The sequence below is a fragment of the Macaca nemestrina genome, chromosome 2 (assembly GCF_043159975.1).
Source record: "Macaca nemestrina isolate mMacNem1 chromosome 2, mMacNem.hap1, whole genome shotgun sequence".
In the NCBI taxonomy this organism is placed as follows: Eukaryota; Metazoa; Chordata; class Mammalia; order Primates; family Cercopithecidae; genus Macaca; species Macaca nemestrina.
The window spans coordinates 41,894,536-41,914,657 of record NC_092126.1 but is presented as its reverse complement, the minus strand read 5'-3'; the positions used below and the strand labels follow the sequence as shown (position 1 = coordinate 41,914,657).

Genomic DNA, 20,122 nt, shown 5'->3' with positions numbered 1-20,122 from the left:
ATTACCATCTACCCTATTTGGTAACACACACAAAAAAACAACTTTTTAACTGTACACTCATCTAACATGATTCAAAAAATTCATAACCGGGCACTCAAATATCCTTGTAGCCTAGGAAAGTGAGTAGGGTAGTAATTTTTGCTTTGTAGGGAGAACTGCAAATTGATACCTTTTAATCTGGCCATTTTTTAACGTTTAGCTCAATATTAACAGAGAAATGTAGTCAGTATTTAGTAAAATAAATGTATTTTTAAAATATTTTTAGGAAGCTGCAGAATGGCGACTGAGTGCTTCTTGATAAGTTTGCAGTGTTAGTTCTATATAGGCTCCCTTCTGTGCTTCTGTTTTTGCAAAGACCTGTTTAAATTAAAAAGTAAAGTTTTAAAACAATAGGACATATGCTATTTATAAACTTTTTCAATTTTGAGACATCATTAGCATTTCTGTAGTAGCAAAGAGTCCTACTTAAAAAGGTCTTTCAAATTTCACAATTTTTCCCGATTATACACTAATAAACACACACGGACAGAAAAACAATACCCAACACATTTCAAGCAATACTAATTCTAAACACCAGAAGTATCCAAGTAAGACCCTGACATTGTATTAATATTAATACTTCCTGCTAGATCAAAAACCATTAGGTTAGAGAGAAATCTGGAGGCTAAAAGTTACCAAACTGATTTTTCACTTTAAAGAATATTTTCTCCAAAAACATTGTGCTTTATCAGGTTCATAAAGAAAATCAGTACTGTGGTTTCTCTCTACTCTTCCTAGGATGTCATCACAGGTCATTGTTTCCTTAGTAAAACTTACAACTGTTTTGCAGCATGCAAACAGTATTACCAGGATAGAAGCCAGTTCCACAAAACCACGTATATTCTGGGTATTAGAAGAGATGAAATTATACAATCTCCTCCCCTTCCCTTCCTGAAAAAAATCATCTCAACTCTCAGCATTTACAGATAAATGTATATAAGCCCATGGTTTTGAGAGGTGTGCAGCTCCAAAATGAAGAACAGCTAAGGCTTGGTGATATACAAGCATCACACTCTCCACTTCTTGACACATGCCCATTTCCCCCGATGTGATGTGACCACACAAAGACAGGAAGCTGCTCTGGGGGACATGTGCTACTTAGTCCTCTACCCTGTCGTGCTGGTGACTTGAACACCTCAGATGCAGCTCAGCCCTTCCAATGCTCCAAAGAACAAGGGGGCTGCTCCCTGCACTGTCGGAACTTCTCTGGACTCCAGCTGCTAGCCACATCACTCAACCTACTTTACTGCACTCTAACCCCCTCCCCTGTTTCTGTTGTCCAGGCTGAAGAAATAGGGGGACAAATCATACTGATGTTTTCAAGACCACAGATGTCCCATATTCACAAATCTGTTTAGTTACCATTAATTATGACCCAATTCTGAATTTTTCCCAACTCAATTACTACCACAAAACAACCAATATGGAAAAAAAAACTTTACCTTGATTAAATTTATTCCCTCAGCAGCCTGATCCTTGGCCTCTTGAGCCGACTGGCCGTCTGGATGGAGTATGTGATACAGCTGGACCAAGCTGGTTGCATCATCGATTCTGAGAACAAAAGGGTTTAATGTTATCTAAGGGTTTTCTTCATTTGATTCACAGTCCTGTAAAAGTGTGTGCCAACTTCAAACTACATTTCAGACTTTCCTCAGGCTGGGGGTATTGGGGAAGGACCTTCACTTTTACAGTTTCAAAAGCATTTTCAGGAAAATTGACTAATTTAGGCCTCACACCAACTCCATGAGGCAGGTAGGGCAGGAGTCATTGCAGGAAGTGTCCAATTTATGAAAGTGAATATATTCCAAATGTGGCTATATCCTTTTTGGGAAAAGAGCATCATTTCTCACAGAAACAACATTCCTAATGGTAGATAATTTCCACGCCAGCTCACTTCACCAGCATGTAATGGTCTAACCCAACTCAGAGGACAGAAATACAGCTTCATCCCACATAAGCAGGAGGGTGGTGGTCACAGGGAGCTCAAAGTCACTTGCCTCTAAGTGACATCTGCTAACAGAGACAAATGCCTCTACAAGAGCCCCCCTAAGGTTCCAAGGAAAGACTTTCAGGCCACCAGACTATTCACAGGAACGGATTAGTAAAATAACTAGCATCCTAGTGAAGCAAATTTGAAATCATACACACACAACAGACAAAAAGGAGAATCGGGTTCTACATCAGTAATCTAACTTCAGCATCACACAACTACCTAGGAAAAAGCCAGAACAAGAATTCAGTTCTTCTGGTTTGTACTTCTCAGAAATGTATAAACAATTTTTATCAACATTAAAACTTTCCTAGCAAAACCAAACAATCACTATCTTCTCACACTGCTGACACTTTCCCACCATTTGCCATTTCATCACTGGAGGGCATATAAAAATAACATGCAAAATGCTTGTGCTCTTGAGGCTCTGCTATATACACTAAGTGAACTACTGGCTTCCAGTTGGGAATGGAGGGCTGAGGACACCCTAATTCAGTGCTTCCGCAGCTAGCACTCTTCAGCCTTCCCTGTGTTCCCTTTACCTGAGCTGGGGGATGAAGGGCAGGGTGACAGTGGGAGTAAGTATAGAATTCCTCAAGCCTTGGAAGCCTTAGAGAAATGCTCTGGGCTTATCCTGAGGCTCATGTACCCTAAAGGCCATCTCTTGGGAAAACAGCTGTTGGTATAGTAAAGCTTTTTGGGGGGGGGGAAATAAAAAATATTCATTACAAATCTATTGTGCTTGTATAATCTAACAAAGTCTACTAAATGTAGCAATGAAATGTCTCCCCAATAAAAAATTAAAATTCCCTTTGGAGCTTAGGCGTGTGGCCTTATAAACAGCTTAACTGGATTGCTACCTGTTGGTATGTTCAGGGCTTCATTAGGTTCATGCTGAAGTATAATGCCTGTGCCTCACAGAACAATTTAAATTTAGCTTAACACCCCACCCATACTTCAAGAGCAAATAAATTATATTTCAAAAAGATTTTAAAAGAATCTCAATATAAAAACTAACAGTGGGACTTGAGTCTGGAATAAATGTGTGCAGAATCCTAATTCTTGCCTGAGCTTCATTCAGTGAGGATATGCACCCTCTACTGTCCAGCCTGGGATTTGCAGTAAGCTCACTGATCTGTTCAGAATGACCACAGGAGGGCCTTTACCTAGGAATAGCAGGAAAAGCTAAGTACCCAAACTTCCCTCCCAGTAAGCATGAATTGCTTCAGATGTAAAGCTTACATGTGATGAGTAACACTATAATATCATTTATTAATACACCCCAATAAAGAACTTTAACTTTCAAACATTTCTGTATTGCTCTAATTTTTTATAAGAACATACTGTTTTAATAATAAAACAACTTCAGAATGATTAAACTCAAGAAACTTTATAAGTGGAAAATTCATTCACAGGAGATAATGCACATGAAGGCAAGTCACTTGAGCGTCCCCATCACCACAGCCCCAGTTATGGGGTATGAAGGTGTATTTCTGCCCTCTGATTATATTGCACTACATATGCTGGTGAAATGGGCTGGCCTGGAAATCATCATCATTAGGAATGTTGTTTCTATGAGACATGCTGCCCTTTTTCCAAGTATGGGCTGTATTTTATTCTGAAGATAAGTTCTGTGGAACTTTCAGTTCTACATGCCTTACCTTTGTGTATATGGTTTGTATTACATGTTAGGATACTCTGGGAGTCAAAAACTAACAGTCTGAAGGTGGCAGTAATCTCAAAACTGTCTTGTAGTTCAGACTTTTGAGTCCAGCAAGGGCTTTTTGTAGAAAGTTGATTTTCTTACTACAGCCATGCTACTTCCTTGTCATTTTGGCCTTCCTAAATCAACTGATAGAAAGATGCTCAAAAACTATTTTCTCTTCAGTTTTATTACAAGTTGTATTATTATTTCCAGCTAGAAGCCTGGGAGCACACCAGCTTCATGCTAAAATACAACAGATATTTTTTTGTTTCACGCTACTCTGAAAAGCAGCTTTTTTGATGCCTTAAAAATCTTGTAAAAGCAAGGGTATCAAAAGTATTTTCATAAGTTAAAGGATGGTGTTTACTGAAAAGCCCTAGAAATAGTTCTACCAGAAAATAACCACAGAGCTTATTTCTACTTCTTTACATTTCCTATTTAATCCTCCTTTCAGAATCTGGCAAGTTCACCAACCTAGAAGCATTGGTGACCTCAGGATAAGTTATTATTGAGGGTTTACAGTACAGATCCAAAGCCACTTACTCTTTCAAGAGTCTAGCACTGTTTATATAAAAGCAAAAACTAGGAGAGCTAGGTTATTATACTAAAAGAAAAACTCCGTAAGCTGAGGTTAGCAAGCACTAGACAGTACACTGTTATCATTGGAAAATACCATAGCTTAAATACAGATGAACTCTTAGGGCAATAAGAATGATTCTTTCACTTACTAAGATCATACTTACAAATCTCTCTGAATCTGGTCAATCAGCAAACCATCAATCTTTTTATTATTTACAAAATACCACACCATTCCACCAAAGTATCTTGTTGAACGTAAAAGGTCATATTTTCCGTGTTTATCTATATCTTCATAGGTCTTGTGATGAACCTATCCACATAAAATGCAACTTTTCAGAAACATGAACATAAAAAGATGTATGCAGCATTATTCAACGTACACTGATTAGCATGAGTGCTGCCCAAGCAAGTAAAACCACGTCTACTTACAGTTGCCTCCATATCATTAACCAATAGGTATAATTTAAACCATTCCTAGTACAACCCACCTTAGGGGAGAAGGAGGATTCTACTAAGAAAGAATTTTGGCCAGGCACGGTGTCTCATGCCTGTAATCCCAACACTTTGGGAGGCTGAGGTGGGAGGACTGCTTGAGCAGTCCTCATCTCTAGGAAAATGTTTTAAAAAATTAGTTGGGCATGGTAGGCCATGGAATAAGACCCTGTCTTTAAAAAAATAAAAAAGAGAAGAATTTGTCTAAATGACAGCAAGTCTGTGCCTTCTCTACTGTAGAAGTATGTGGCAGCCTGGAGCAAGATACCAAACATAGCCATATTAATTACTTTTTGGCAGGCCAACTGTAATTTATTAAGCACCAATTATGCATATAGAGACCACTGGAAATAATGTAGCGCCCACTTCTTGGTCACTATTGGAGAAAATTAATCAAGAATATCTTTTCACTACTCTCCCTTTCCCCTATCCCTCCCATCAACTACCCTTTTCTACCAGCTAGCCCATTCCATCTTACTAAAAGTCCTTCAGTCTTCCTTCCAGACTGATCTTCTTAAATGAAGGTTCTAATGGGGGCATTCCTCTGTTCAAAAGGCTTTCAAAGGTCTGCTGACTGAATTCCAGATTCCTCAGCCTAGCATCTGAGGTCACCTATGATGTGGCTGCATCCACCTTCCTAGCTTAATCTTGAATCACTCCCCTACATATACATGCCACAACATTTCCTACACTTCTAGAACCCTCCTTAACACCCCTATGAAGTCTTTCTTCAAAGAATTTGTAATCTTTTAATGTCTACCATTTTAGGCCTGAGGAGATAATTATCTGTATACGTACTAGCACCTTTCCCCGCAGCCATATCTGGACTGCTGGCTTTGGCACAGCATACCCTATCCTAGTTCGTGGCATCACCTATACGCCCAAAACAATACCTTACATATAGAAGGTACTAATGAATACTTACTGAGCTGTAAGACAAACACACTGTACTTTGGCAAAAGTTTAGTAAATAATTTGATTCCTATATGGTAAACTTTTTAAGAGAATAGACTTTGTCATCAAACTTGGGTTATCAAACTACCCTACCACTTAGTAGCTATGCAACTTTCAGCAAGCTACTTAACTCTACAAGCTTAAATTCCTTCATCTTTAATCAAGGGTGGTTGTGATGATAAAATATATATCTGGCACACATCTGTACTCAACAGATTTTCAGGTATTTCTCTTCCCTTTCCCCTGTATCAAAACTTACAACCAAATTCGTTGAGCTAGATTAAAAATCAGACTCATAACCATACTTAAGCCTACATTTTAGAAACTAAAATATACTCACCTTGATATACTCAGTGGAATCTGGCTCAAACTGGGCAAAGCAGAGATTGAGGACATCAACATGCCTGTCCTGACTATACATAGTCTAAAAACCACACAGCAGAGTTAGCATCACATGAGAACACTGAAGTTCAGCACCTGTTCTGATGCCATGACAGGCCTGCCCACCCACATACTGGCCACTCCATGCTCATGAAGAAGCATAAAGAAATAACACAGGCTTTGTAATTGTCACACCTAGATTCAAATTCCAGCTAAGCCAATTAGGAGAGAACCCTAGTACAACCCATCTTAGGTGGGAAGGAGGATTCTATTAAGAAAGAAGTCAGCCGGGTGTGGTGGCCCACACCTGTAATCCCAGCACTTTGGGAGGCGGAGCGGGGGGGCGAACCATGAGGTCAGGAATTCGAGACCAGCCTGGCCAACATGGTGAAGCCCCGTCTCTACTAAAAATAGAAAAATTAGCCAGATGTGGTGGCGGGCACCTGCAATCCCAGCTACTCGGGAGGCTGAGGCAGGAGAATCGCTTGAGACTGGAAGGCAGAGGTTGCAGTGAGCTGAGATCCCGCCACTGCACTGCAGCCTGGGCGAAAGGAGCGAAACTCCGTCTCAAAAAAAAAAAAACAAAGAAGTCAAGTTACCATTAGAAATGTTTATCTGGATCAAGGCACAAAGCCAACTGGTTCTACAAATAAATCGCCGCCACTGGCTCTAAAATATAAAACCTAAGTCACCTTACCCTAAGATTTTCTTCCTTGAAAATTATTGGTGTCAAAACTTTACGACCTTCTTTTGGGAAATAAATTTGTATCATCCGGTCCCGTTCTTCCCAAGAGGCTTTGCGTAGTGTGCCACTTGGTTCTCTAACGACAATAAAACGCTCCTAAAATAGAAAAACATAATCAAGGGTGCGTTTGTGAGGACTTATTTTTAGTTCCTGTGTCCCACTAAGGCCATTATAAGAATAATTTGCAATCAACAATATAAAATGCAATCATGCATATGAGTTCAATGATAATTTTAAACCTCAAAGACTTGGCAAGGTTTGATACTTCCTTCACTAATCACTGCTGTGCATCTGACAATCAGAAATCTAAAATGAAAGTATTCAGTAAGTACCAACTATAGTGCTAACGTGAGTTCGATACAAAAAAAGCTAAGCTGAGATTCATCTATATGCATTTTAGAGGAAAGAAGTGCTATGACCTTTCCAAACTTTCATTTCTCTATCCCAAAATCTCAACTAAACAGATTTTACTACTTTATGATCTATGTTTAAAGTCCTTGGGATAAAAGGAAAAAACCCAAGAATGGGGAGTCTTATTTCTACACTTCTATGATTTCTCATATTGGCATGAGACGTAAACATGTCTGAGAGGCTGTCTGGTCCACCTGTCTGGTCACTTCGCTCTTCCAACTGCCAAGTCCCAGGCCATGGGATCACTTCCTCCTCTAAATTCTACCTACTTTTTATACCATTCAACTGGAAATTTATGCTGGGCAAGATTTTTGGCACCCCTCAGATATTATAATATAACTGGAAAAGAGCAGGAAATGTGTATTATAATTTTTTGCAATACCCAGAGTGGCATATATGGAGCTTCGCACACTGCTAATTGATACACACCTGATTAATGTATAAATTAACCAAACCATACTGACTCTCAACTTTTCAGAGGTGTAGGAGTCTCTAAATATGTTCTCAAGATAACATAATTAAACCTTTCATCAACAGTCAATCAGAAAAAAAAAGCACATGCCAACGTAATACAATTTTTCCTCAGAAGGATTTTGGTAATTTGAGAAACCTGAATTCCAAGTTCCTTTCTCCCTTTCAAGTTACAAAATGCTTCCCAACCAGCCTTCATAGCACTGCAAACATATATTAAAGCATCACAAAGCAAAAACTGTAATTAAAATTGAAACTCTGTGACTCATGTTCATTATGTCAAGTATACAGATGGCTGGTGTTGAACACAGCTCAAATCATTTTCTAACCATAATCATGTATAATAAAAGATTAATATGGAGTGGACCTTCTCCCAAACTCAGCCTTCTATAGTGTTCTAATGCATTCTGTGGGCTGAACTGTAAACTACTCTCTTTTTATTCTTTACTTGCAAAGGCTCAAATACAAAACTGATATATTTCTAAAATGCCAGAGTGTTCTTTTAAATTTGCAATCAAGGAAAGAGGAGCCAGAGAATAACAATCACAACAGAAGAAGTGGTGACGCCTGAAAATTATCTGAGAAACATCTGTCATTCTTACTGAAAATTCTGGAAAGTGAAAATCCTTTAGGATGATTGAGTTTCTTGGCATCATCAAGGAATTTATAGGACAGAAACATTCTATCTTCTCAAAAAGCTTCAGCTAAAGAAATCCATCTAACTTAGGCAAAAAGAGTCTCCAGATTCCACTGCCTTATAGATTTTTATCCATTTGTGGTTTGGGATGGGTTTCTGTCTGTATCTGTGTACCCCTTGTTCTGCCTCAGCACATCTGGAATCTGGAAAATATTGTGCCTATTATCTGCTGAGAAATGGTAGCATCATAACATGGGGCTGGTCTGCATTTCTCATGCCTCTTATAGTGTGTCTTCCAGAAGGGTCTCACCCAGTCAGAGGAAATCTGGTTTGGACGCATCAGAGACAGCCAGGTCACATCATCTCTCAAGCCCTTCTCCACATGGTATTTCAAACAAAGATCATTTTGCAAGTAGACATATACTCACCCGGTGTGGTATGCTATATGATATATCAGTAAACACATATTTGGTTGTTTCTGTTCCTTCCAAAATCGTATCTTCAGCTAACACATCATTTATTGGTACTCGCTCTTCCAGAACCGGTGGCATTTTTAATCGTACTTTAGCTGCCTCAACTGCCTGTCTTGTAGCCTAATGAAAGAAAATATTTATTAAGGAAAGCCACAAGGTTACATAACAGAAGGATCATCTGACAAAAGCAGATACTAATAAAAAATGCAAAAAACTTCAAAGAAAAGAAGCTGTAGCCACAAATCAGTGAGTAAAACACCAAACCTGGACTTGTGAGCCCTGGCCTTTGCCTCTGCGATGTGGCTGAGACCACCAGCTATAGGCTCAACCATTATCAAAACCACAAAGGAATGCTTTGAGCAAAGCCAGGCTACAAAAGCTGCTCGAAACAGAATAAAAGAATGCAGTTTTTGGGTGCTTACTATGGCCAGATATTGTTCAAATAGTCTCAATGTATTTGGCTCATTTAATGGCCTCAATTACCTTATGAGTTAGGTGCAATTGTTATCATCTACATTTTACATAAGAAAAACCAGAGGCACACAGATGTTAAGTAAATTGCTAGGAAATTGCAGCACTGGTATTTGAACCTAGACAACCCAACTTCAAAGCCCATTCTCTTAACCACTGACTACACTGCTTCATGCCATACTGTTAACAGTGGTTACCTCTAGGAGGTGAAAAGGGGGACTTTTACTCTTCATGTAATCTACTACTGGAGAGAGAGAGATATATTTTGCTGACTATAAATTACTTTTGAATCAGAAAGATGAGTATTAATGCTTTACGTATTCATACATCAAAGTGTTTTCCACAAAGCAGTACCCATGGTACTGAGGAGGACACTGGTGCCTGGAAAACATCCTGTTTCCATGCAGGATCTCACAGTATCCCCAAAGCTTCAGCTCCAAGGCAGATCACAGTAGATGTTTCTCCAGGAAGGAAGCTGGAGCAAGCAGGACAAAGGAAGGGTGCTCAGGCTGGCTTGAGAGGACAGAGGATACTCTCTGAATACCCAGACCTGATCCATACGCCCTAGTCTGCTCAATTCCAGCCATGCTCCCTGCCCCTCTCTGGCTGACTACTCACATTTCTTTTCTCAGTCCTATGCCTGGTACTACCTTTCACTAGTGCCTATGGAAGAATAGCTATAAGCATCTGGAGGGGCCTCTAGAAATGTTGTTTAACCCCTTAAAGAAAGGTATTCTAACAATATTCCTGCATTCACGTACCTCTTCCAACTGTGCCTGAGTCATTAGCTTATAGGTTGGTGGCTTCAGTTCTTGTACAGCTGGTTTAAAAGTCTTCTGCAAGTTCAAGCCTGTCATTTTTGTGAGTATGCTTTGAACTTCCTCATCCATAAATGTAGGTTTCTTGGTCTCTGGGCTACCAGATTCTGCTAAAATGGACTTTAGTAAATAAGAAGCTGACAAAAACAACAAGCTAACAAGACTTCTAAATAGAAAAGTAAGTTAACAATAAAAAGCATTAGCACAATGTCTACCTTGGCACTGCAAAATGCTAATACCTATGAGATGCATTCATTCATTTCTTCATTTAAGATTTACTGATCTTTCATTACGATAAGGAGATAGACTCAGTCTCTGCGAAAAGGACAGGCTATTAGAGGAAGTAACAGGAATAAAGTAATTAATGTAATAACTGTAATGGTTGCTGCCACTTACAGAGTTGTCTCCTATATGGAAGATATAACATACATTTTCAGGAATGCTTATAACCACTCACAAAATACGTACTGATAAACCCAATTTCATAAATGAGGATGCTGAAGCCTACCAAAAGACAACTAGCTATTAAGTGATAGAGTCAAAATTTAAACCAAGGTTTGTCTGGTTCTGGATCCTAGATGGTTTCCAATTTATCATAGTGCTCCTCGGTGTAAGTGGGAGGTGTGGGGAGACATAATGTGAGAGGTATGGTATACAGGAGAAGTATGGGGCTTGGGTGATTGCAGAGGAAGAAACTCAGCATAGCCTGAACTAGGGATGGGCGTGACAGGGTCAAAGAAAGCGTCCAAAGAGCCTAATCATGGTAGAGAAAAAAGGGAGGTAAAGTCTAGGCTAAGAGACTGCAGCTAGGAAAGAGAGACTTGGTTCACTGGACATGATACTGAAGAGGCCGTGTGGTATTATGGAAGAGCCTTTGACATAAGCAGAGAATCAAATCTTAGCTCTGCCTCATGCAGTTTGCCTGCTGCTTTGCCTAACTTCTACTTCCATTTCCATTAGCAAAAAAGAAAGAAAAAGTCATTTGTTCCTAGTCACCTCTTCCTCTCCCAGTCCTACAAATGTTGGTATCCCTACAGATTCTGAACGATGTCCTTTTCTCCCTTCTCAGATTCCTACTCGATGATTTCTCCTATCCTCCCATGACTTCAATTACCTTTATATGCCAGAAACTCTAAAATCTGAATCTCCAGCAAAGATCACCTTCCATCCAATTACCCAAGCTCTCTCATGTACTTGAATGCTGCCAAGTCAGAACCCATCAACTTTCCCTTGTCTCAAACCTGCATTTTCTACTGTTCCCTATTTCAGCATCATCCAGTAGGTCATACAGGCCAGAAATCTTAGTCATTCCTAAATTCTCCCTGATCCTCCAGATCTAGCCAATAGCAATAGTAATAACAATAGTAATCAAATAGCTGTAGTAATAATAACAGTAATTATAAGAGCTACCATTTATTAGCTATTTACTACATGCCAATACTGACTGAACTAAGTACTTTACACATTCAGCCCATTTAATACTCACAACAACCCAGGAGGTAACACTACGATTATCCCCATTTTACAAAAAAACAAAACAAAACAAAACAAAAACACTGGCAGAGAATATACTGATTGTTTGCTTTCATAAATCTCATTTTAATCCTCCATTTCCCACTGCTACTACTCTAGTCAAGGCCATCCTCATCTCTTGCATCAGCCTCCCTTTCTCCATTCTGGCCCCACTACAGATCATTCTCCACAGAGCAACCAGAGTAATCTCTTTAAAATGTAATCAAGATTACTCCCAAGCTTAAAATTCACGAATGGCTTCCAACATCATTTAGAAAACATGTTAAGATGGTCTGCTTACTTACACTATGTCTCTCACTAAGTGATGTGCTCTATGAAGACCAGAACCTTGTGTAATACTCATCTCTGGCACCCAGAGTTCCTTAGGGTATCCAGCACACAGCAGGTGCTCAACACTACTCTCTCCTCAGTCTCACCCATTCGCTCAGCTTTAGTTACCATTTTTACTCCGATGTTCCTCACTTTATATCTAACTCCATACTGAACAGATGACTCTCAAAGTCACCTCAAATTTAATGTGTCCCAAATAGGTTTAATTCTGCCTCCTTTCCCATCTCCTGATCTCATCTACTCCTGCAGTACCCCCCGCCCCAAAATAACGGTTCCAACAATTAATCTTCTCCATCTTGGTGTAAATGGGACAAACCTCTATTCCAGTCAAAAACTTAAGAAACAATCCTAATTTGTCCCTTTAAACTCATATCCAAAGCCTTAATCAAGCCTTATCAATCCTACCTCCAAAATGGGTTCCCAAATATCTGTGCTCAGTCTCATTTCTGGACATCTGCTATTGTCTCTTATGCTTGAGAAGCTTCTTGCTTTCTCCTTAGCATGGCTAACCAGCACTCGCTTTAGTCATATTTGCCAGGAACCCTTCCCTGACCTTCCAACCTAGTTTGAGTGCCTCTCCTGTGTGCGTCCCCTATCACAGCCTGGGTCACACTGCACTGCCAATTCCCCATGGACATGAGTTCCCATAGGGAAAGGTCTGTGTCAGTCTTAGTTTGCCATATCCCACGGGGCTTAGCAGAGTACTCTGCAAGGAGCGGAACTCAGGCACTGTAGCTGAGTGAGTGAACGAATGAACAGGTATGCAGGTGAGGACAAACTCCACAGGTACAGAAGGAAGACAGCCGAATCTGAGGAAGCGCTACGACACGTGTCGCAGAGGCTACCGCGTGGTTTTCGCCTGCCAGAAACAGGATCTACGTCTCCCAGAAGAACGCCCCAGCGAAAGTCCGGAAGGTCACTTACCGGCCTCGGAGCTGAACCGGCAGCGTGGCAGCCCCACCTCGAAAGAGCAAGGTAGCGGTTGGAGCAGGCCACCGTGCCAGGGCTGGATTCGAGCCCGGAAACAGACCCTTTTCATGCCTGGAGAACCCCTCAGGAGGTTCCACAGCGACACACTGGTTCTGAGGGGCGCCATGATTATCAGCGGCCACTTGCGCCGGAGGTGGCTGGGAGGGATTTCCGAGTCACGCCCGGTTCTTGCAGCATTCTGGGAAATGTAGTCTAGTTAAAGGCGGAGAGGGCCGGAAGTCTTCCGGGCCCTTGTAGATTGTTTCTTCTAAACCACTTATTCACAAGTAGATGGTGTTTTATGTCCTTCCCTATGCATAAAGTTAAAACTTACACCTTTTTCCCTATATGCTCTTTTTCCTACCCGTTTCCACCGTTCTAAGTAACAAATTTCCGGCCAGGCGCGGTGGCTCATGCCTGTAATCCCAGCAGTTTGGGAGGCCAAGGCGGGAGGATCACCTGAGGTCAGGAGTTCGAGATCAGCCTGGCCAACGTGGTGAAACCACGTCTCTACTAAAAATACAAAAAGTAGCCAGGCATGCTGGTGGGTGCCTGTAATCCCAGCTACTCGGGAGGCTGAGGCAGGAGAATCGCTTGAACCCAGGAGACAAAGGTTGCAGTGAGCCAAGATCATGCCATTACACTCCAGCCCAGGTGACAAAGAAAGACTCCATCTCAAATAAACAAACAAACGAACACTCTAGCCTGGGTGACAGAGTGAGGCTCTGTCTCAAATAAATAAATAATGTATGTATTCCACTTCCTGCTCAAAACTTCTCCCCCATCCTCAGGTTTAAATCCAACTACTTTTTAAATTTCTCCACCCACACTGCTCACACGCACCCTAAATCTAACTTCTGATTCCAAGCCCCGATTACCACCACCACCACTTGCCACTGCCAATTCATACACCTGATTCTCTGTCTCATTACTTACTCCTTTCCTTTATAGCCCGTTTTACAATCTGTTATTTTGCTATTTATCTGCTTATTTCTTTTTCTCACCCCATGAAGACAGTGACTCTACATATTTTATTGCAATATCACCTAGCCTAGTACATCTATGTGCACAGTAAACTTTTGTTGAATAAATGAATGATTAAATGATTCTTTATATTTTTTCCAACTATCCAGGATGTACAGGTCTTATCTTTCTCTAGACTATAGATTGGTGCCTGTGCTAAGCACTTATCCCAAGGCCTGGCAAAACAGGGTGTTAGTAAACTCTTGTTTGAATTAGCTGAATGAATAGACTCACCTTCCAGCCTCACCTATTTTCCTGCAAGTCAGCATTAACATTAACCATGCTGTTTATGAACTCATTTCCTATTTGGGAGGGGAAGGGAGAGCACTAGGTTTGGTGCCTATTTAGGCAAGTCTGCTGCCCTGCACATCCCAATGCTTACACATGATAGCAGGTGTCAGAGACTAGTGGTAGGATGAATGCAGGTGTCTCCCAGCCCATGCCTTTTCTCTGAAAATCAACTCTCTACTTTCTTCCCATAGCTGAGAGAGCAGGCCTCAGTGGCTATGTTTTTCCTGTAAACATCCTCCTGGACACAGCTGATTGGACACTTAGTGCAGTATGAATGAATCCATTGGCTGCTGTATTAGCATTAGTTTCCTGTGACTGCTGTAACAAACTACCATAAATATTATGGTTTAAAATAACAGAAATGTATTCTCTCACAATTCTGCATGAGAGATCTGAAATCAGTATTACTGGGCTGAGATTAAGGGAGCTCTGCTCCCTTTAGAGTCTATCTCTGGGGAAGAATCTGCCCCTTGTCTCTTCCAATTTCTGATGACTGTAAGCATTCCTTTGCCTGTGGCTGCATCATTTCAATCTCTGCCTCCATCTTCACATCAGCTTCTCTTCTTCTATTTGTGCCAAATCATCCTTTGTTTTCTTCTTATAAGGCTGTATGTGATTGCATGTAAGGCCCACCCTGATAATCCAAGATAATCTCCATTTTAAAATCTTTAACTTAATCACATCTGCAAAGACCATGTTTCCATATAAGGTAACATCCACAAGTTCCACGGATTAGAGTGCAGGTATACTTGGGAGGAAGTAGGAGGACATTCTTCAGCCTACCCCAGATGACCAGGCACCAAGCAGTTTTTTTCTTAGTAATTCAAGCTACGAGACATAGACTCGTTGATGGTGGAAGCTTGAAGTGAATAACTAAGTATTTAGGATTTGGGCTGAAGCAGCCTTTTTCAGCAATGTGCCTACTGATGAATGAGCAGGGAAAAGCCACTCTTCAGAGGAAGGCAGGAAAATGGAGCAGATCCTCAGAAGCAGAGATGGGAGAATATGTGTGGAGAGAGATGGAGAAAGGTGCTGTGTTGGCCAGAGAGCCTCCCACTTTCCTTTCAATGACGTCTTTTACTTGGGGTACAGTGAGTTTTACTGACATGGAGGAACCAAGATTCCTGGTTTAAGCTATAACCTTGGACAGATGGCCACATTTTTCAGAGCCTCAGTACCTCACCTGCAAAATGGGCATAATGACAATACTTATTTTGTAGACTTTGAGAATAAAGTACTTTCAGGATCTGATGTCCGGTGTTTCATAAAGATGGTGTGAGAAGGTTGTGTGGTAGCAAGTCAGTTACTTTGTTTTTTTCTTTTCCTTTTTTTTTTTTCTTCTGAGACAGAGTCTTTCTTACTTTGTCACCATGGCTGGAGTGCATTAGCATGATCTCAGCTAACTGCAACCTCTGCCTCCTGGACTCAAGCAATCCTCCCACCTTAGCCTCCCAAGTAGCTAAGACTACAGGTGCACACCACCATGCCCAGCTAATTTCTGTGTTGTCCAGGCTGGTGTTGAACTCCTGGGCTCAAGTGATCTGCCCACCTCAGCCTGCCAAAGTGCTGGAATTACAGGCATGAGCCACAGTGCCCAAGTCAGTTACTTTCTGAGGATGGTATTCAGAGGTACTTTGGTTGCAAGAAACAAATCTTTCCTGAGTAAAACTGAAATGGAAGTAATCGGAAGGATACTGAATATCTCACAGAATTTAAGAAAAAGCTCAACAGCCAAGCCTCAAGAAGGACTTGAAAGATGGCAGCTCCAAGAACCCCAGAGGCAGGAACTCAAGAGATCTCTCCAGGAGGTTGCTGTCCTAATGGCTTGGTTCCAACTCTCTGCCTTCCATCCAATCTAAGTTCCTGGTGAGAGAGGCTGATTGGCCTGGGTGGGATCCTGTTCACCACTGGGGGTTGGGGAGGGTTGACCGTCTGATTGACAGTCCCAAGGCTATCTGGCTGCAGCTACTGTTAGGATTCATTAGGTCATATCTTCAACAGCTCTGTGGAGCAAGGATGGTTTTCTATTATTTGTAAAACAAAAGCATAGTGATGCCTCAGTGGGGAGTGCCTTATCCCACTCTCAGTGATTTAACAGGGTCTGGACTTGTGTTTTTTAAAAGACATTGATTTTATCCCGAGCTTTTAGAATTCAAGATGGGATTTGGGCATAAATGTCAGGGAGAGGAATGGAGAGAGGAAGAACAGAGCCCAAGGAAGAAAGGTGACAGTCTGGACAATGCAAGAACCCCTGCAGTCTCCAGCAACCACACTCATGTGACTTCTATATAGTCTTCAATTCTCTATCCTTGAGGCCTCCTGAAAGGTCCACATCCACCCCACTTTTGTCTTCACCCAGAGTTTTTATTCTTCTGCCCCCTATTTAAAGTCCAAACCTCTTACATGTTCCCACAGAGACACAAATTCCATGGCCGAAATTCCCCTTTGTGTGTGCTGAGAAGGGACTGGTAGCAAGGAAAAAAGCAAAGGTCCAGTAATGAGAAGGGACAAGTGATGTTGTGGATCCCTGAGGAAGCTTCAGGGGAGGAAGATTCTAAGTGGAGGCATTGGTAGTAGATGCAAGGAGCCTTTGCACCAGGAGGCCAGGAGTTAAGGATGGTTAGAGTGGATATGTTTGGGGGAGAGAATCAGAGAGCCTTCCTGCCTCTCTGTCCCTCTTTTTCTGAGCATTGGAAAGCAAAATCATTGGTCGAGAAGAGGTACGGTTGTGTTGGGAACCACAGGAATGAGCAGTTTGAAGTATCTGCCAGGGCTGGGCATATGGCTGGGATGCAGCCCACTGAGCAGTGGGACAGTCAGTAGCAGTGCAGAAGAGGAGATAATTCCAGAGAAAGAGGGGAAACATTTGAAGACATTCCTGGAAGCCTGTGTGAGGGTGTGTCTGAGCAAAAACTCCTTGAACGATGGTGGGAATGGTTGAAGATGTGATGGCCCAAGCCCCTTCCCTCTCACTCAGAGTGCACTGTCTTCTCATCAGCCCTGTTGGTCTTCATGGCAAATGGGTGAGACAGACAGGGTAGGCACTGATATTCCCATCTTTTATATGCATAAACTGAGGCTCTGAAGTTAAGGGTCTTGTGCATGACCACCCAATTTATTCCACACAGTGACAAGGCTGAACTCTGAGGTACCTGGTAGCTCTTATGATAGAAAAGCTCTGTTCCACATGTGTTCTATGGGGTGAAGAAAAACACCGACAGTTCCAGAAATTACATAGTTTGACTTCTGAGCCAGAATGTGGCCCAAAAGAGAGAAGGAGGGAGACTGTCCTCCACCACGAGACAGTGGGGGCGGATGAGTCAGTTCCTCTAACCCTGGAGTTATCAGTTTATCAACAATTTTCCACGTGACACTCTGTCCTTTTTCTTCTGATAGCATCCATTGTGCTACAATCCTACACCAAACTGAACACTTGAAACAGGAAATGATTGCCAGGGGCCAAGGCTACATCACTCTGTGATGACAGGCAGACCCTCTGTCCTATAGCACAGGGATCTAAATGTCAAAGGCACTGACGCTGGCTGCTTCCTGCCACCCCAGCTGCCCCCACAGGGACTTGGGCCCAGAGCAATGGCCCCATGACACAGTGATCGTGGATATGTTCTGTAATAGATGGCACTTGGCTCCCCTGCTCCCAAGAGCTGGCTGCTGTCAGGCTTGGTATGTGGAACATTTCATCTAAAGGACATGCTGGCCTGGGTTGAAAGTAATTCCCATCAGCTCAGAACCGGGTGGTCTGTCACTAGGTTATTTTTCAATTTGATCTGGACTCGGGAAGTCCCTCGGACTAAGAATTGGTATTTTCAAAGGTTAATAAACCCATCAGAAATTCCTTTCATGGGAAAATGTGATGTATCTGATTGCCCTGACTTGCATGCAGCCCCCAGATCAGGGGCCCGGGCATAATTTCACTTGAGACTTAGGACTTCAGTGTTTTGACGATTCCTGGGGCCTGGGCTGGGAGAGGCTGGCAGCGGGATGCAGTGATGGCTGTTTGCAGAAAGCCAGAGCCAGAAAGGGAAAATGTATGTTCTTAGGATGCCCTAAGTGTGTGCCTGTGTATATGGGCAACCACATTTGTGGGTGCTCAGCGGTATGTGTCATGCAAGTGTGTATGTGCATAGGTGTGTGTGATCAAGGGACACATGTGTATGCATTTGTGTATGTGTGTGGCCATTTTTGTATGCATGCAAATGTGTGTGTTCAAATAGGTGCATGTGTGTATGTGTACCCATGTGTGTGCAGGTACATTTGTATACGTGTGGTTGAGCATGTGTGTGTCTGTGTGTGTGGCCTTACATGGGTGTTTAGGTGGAAATACATGTGTTCACATGTGTATAATGGCTTGGGAATGGGATACACTTAATGGTAGGAGCACAGGCTTTGGAATCAGACAGATATAGGTTCAAATACTAGCTCTGCAACTTATTAGCTATATGAGCCCATTTTACTCACCACCTACTAGTTCCTCCTCTTTAAGATGGGATGATAACAACTTCCACATAGGCCTGGGGTGAGGGTGAACAGACAGGAAGCAGATGGTGCTCTGGCACACAGTCAGTGGCCATCAAGTGGTAAACAGTATTATCACTATTACTATCATCATCATCTTCATCATTCTCATCCTCATCCTCCTCATGATCATTCTTGTTCCAGCTCATCTTATTCTTTAGGAATGCTGGGTGGCATTCACTCTCCTTTAGAAACTGTCCAGGGATGCAAACGTTCCAGGTTGAAATGAACTGACTTGATCTAGCAGTCCAGAGAAATGAACGATCAAACAAAGTCCCCTCACCCCTTGTGACTTTTGCTACTTCAGCAAATCACAATTTCCCCATCAGCTGAATTGTACCAGTAAACATCCTTGCTCAGTGAGTTTCCTTCTATGCTGGTAATTCTGTAGGGATGAAAGTAATCAAACATTTGTTGGCCACCTTCCGCACACTCAGACCTGAGACACAACCTGTGGAAAATATGGAAAGAGAATACACATATCCCTAACCTCAACAATTTCCCAGTGGAGTTTTGTTTTTTTATATAAATAAATAGGTTTATCCAGGTATAATTGGCATACAACAAACTTCACACACTGAAAGCACATAATTTGATAAGTTTTGACATATGTGTCTGCCATATAACCGTAACCACAGTCAAGATAATGAAAATATCCATCACCCCAAAAGTTTCCTTGTACTACTTGGTAGGTAATCCCTTCCTCCTGCTCTTCCCAAATAACTCTCTCCCCTGGAGGCCACTGCCCTCTTTCACTATGGATAGTTTGCATTTTCTAGAGTTTCATATGAAGGCACCACAAGTTTGTATTCTCTTTTATCTGGCTTTTTCCAGCTAACGTAATTATTTTAAGATTCACTCATGGTGTCATGTGTATCAGCAGTTTGTTCCTTTCTACTGCTGAGTAATATCTATTGTGGTTTATGGACCACAACTTGTGATCCTTTCATCTGTCGAGGGACTTTTGGGTTTTTCCCAGTCTTTGGTTATGACAAATAAAACTCCTGTAAACACTTGTGTACACGTCTTTGCACATATGTTTTCATTTCTCTTGGGTAAATATCTAGGAATGAATAGTTGACTGTGTTTAACTTTTTAAGAAACTCCCACATTTTTCTAAAGTAGTTGTACCATTTTACATCTCCATCAACATATTATATGAGAGTATTGTTTCCTCAGCATCTTCATCAACACTTAAAATAGTCATTCTTCTTAATGTTAGCCTTCTAATATATGTGTTGTGGTATCTCACTGTGGTTTTTAATTTCATTGGTCTA

At 41.6% G+C, this 20,122-nt stretch overlaps 1 protein-coding gene across 5 annotated transcripts; it reads right to left on the bottom strand.

Moving 5' to 3' along the window:
• Positions 1-229: 229 nt before the first annotated feature.
• On the bottom strand, positions 230-18,852 carry LOC105469957 (mitochondrial ribosomal protein S22). Of its 5 annotated transcripts, none has more exons than XM_011721605.3 (8): positions 18,789-18,852; positions 10,110-10,273; positions 8,833-8,997; positions 6,838-6,981; positions 6,100-6,183; positions 4,478-4,623; positions 1,482-1,590; positions 230-357 (listed from the first exon to the last, which is right to left on the bottom strand). In XM_011721605.3, exons 1-8 carry the CDS (start codon positions 18,835-18,837, stop codon positions 262-264), a joined length of 957 nt encoding a protein of 318 aa, XP_011719907.1. In that variant the 5' UTR covers positions 18,838-18,852; the 3' UTR covers positions 230-261. The 5 variants fall into 5 exon arrangements, with proteins under 5 accessions (XP_011719907.1, XP_024644954.2, XP_011719905.2 ...); XM_024789186.2 differs by lacking the exon at positions 18,789-18,852 and adding an exon at positions 12,954-13,159 and having other exon boundaries at positions 6,100-6,129; positions 10,110-10,276; XM_011721603.2 differs by lacking the exon at positions 18,789-18,852 and adding an exon at positions 12,954-13,158 and having other exon boundaries at positions 10,110-10,276.
• Positions 18,853-20,122: the final 1,270 nt, after the last annotated feature.

Coding starts and splice junctions, on each gene's coding strand:
- LOC105469957 (XM_011721603.2), bottom strand. CDS start 13,125: ATGGCGCCCCTCAGAACCAGTGTGTCGCTGTGGAACCTCCTGAGGGGT. Junction 6,982..8,832: donor CATATAGCATACCACACCGG/GTGAGTATATGT, acceptor TTTCTATTTTAG/GAGCGTTTTATTGTCGTTAG. Junction 1,591..4,477: donor GACCAGATTCAGAGAGATTT/GTAAGTATGATC, acceptor TTTTGTTCTCAG/AATCGATGATGCAACCAGCT.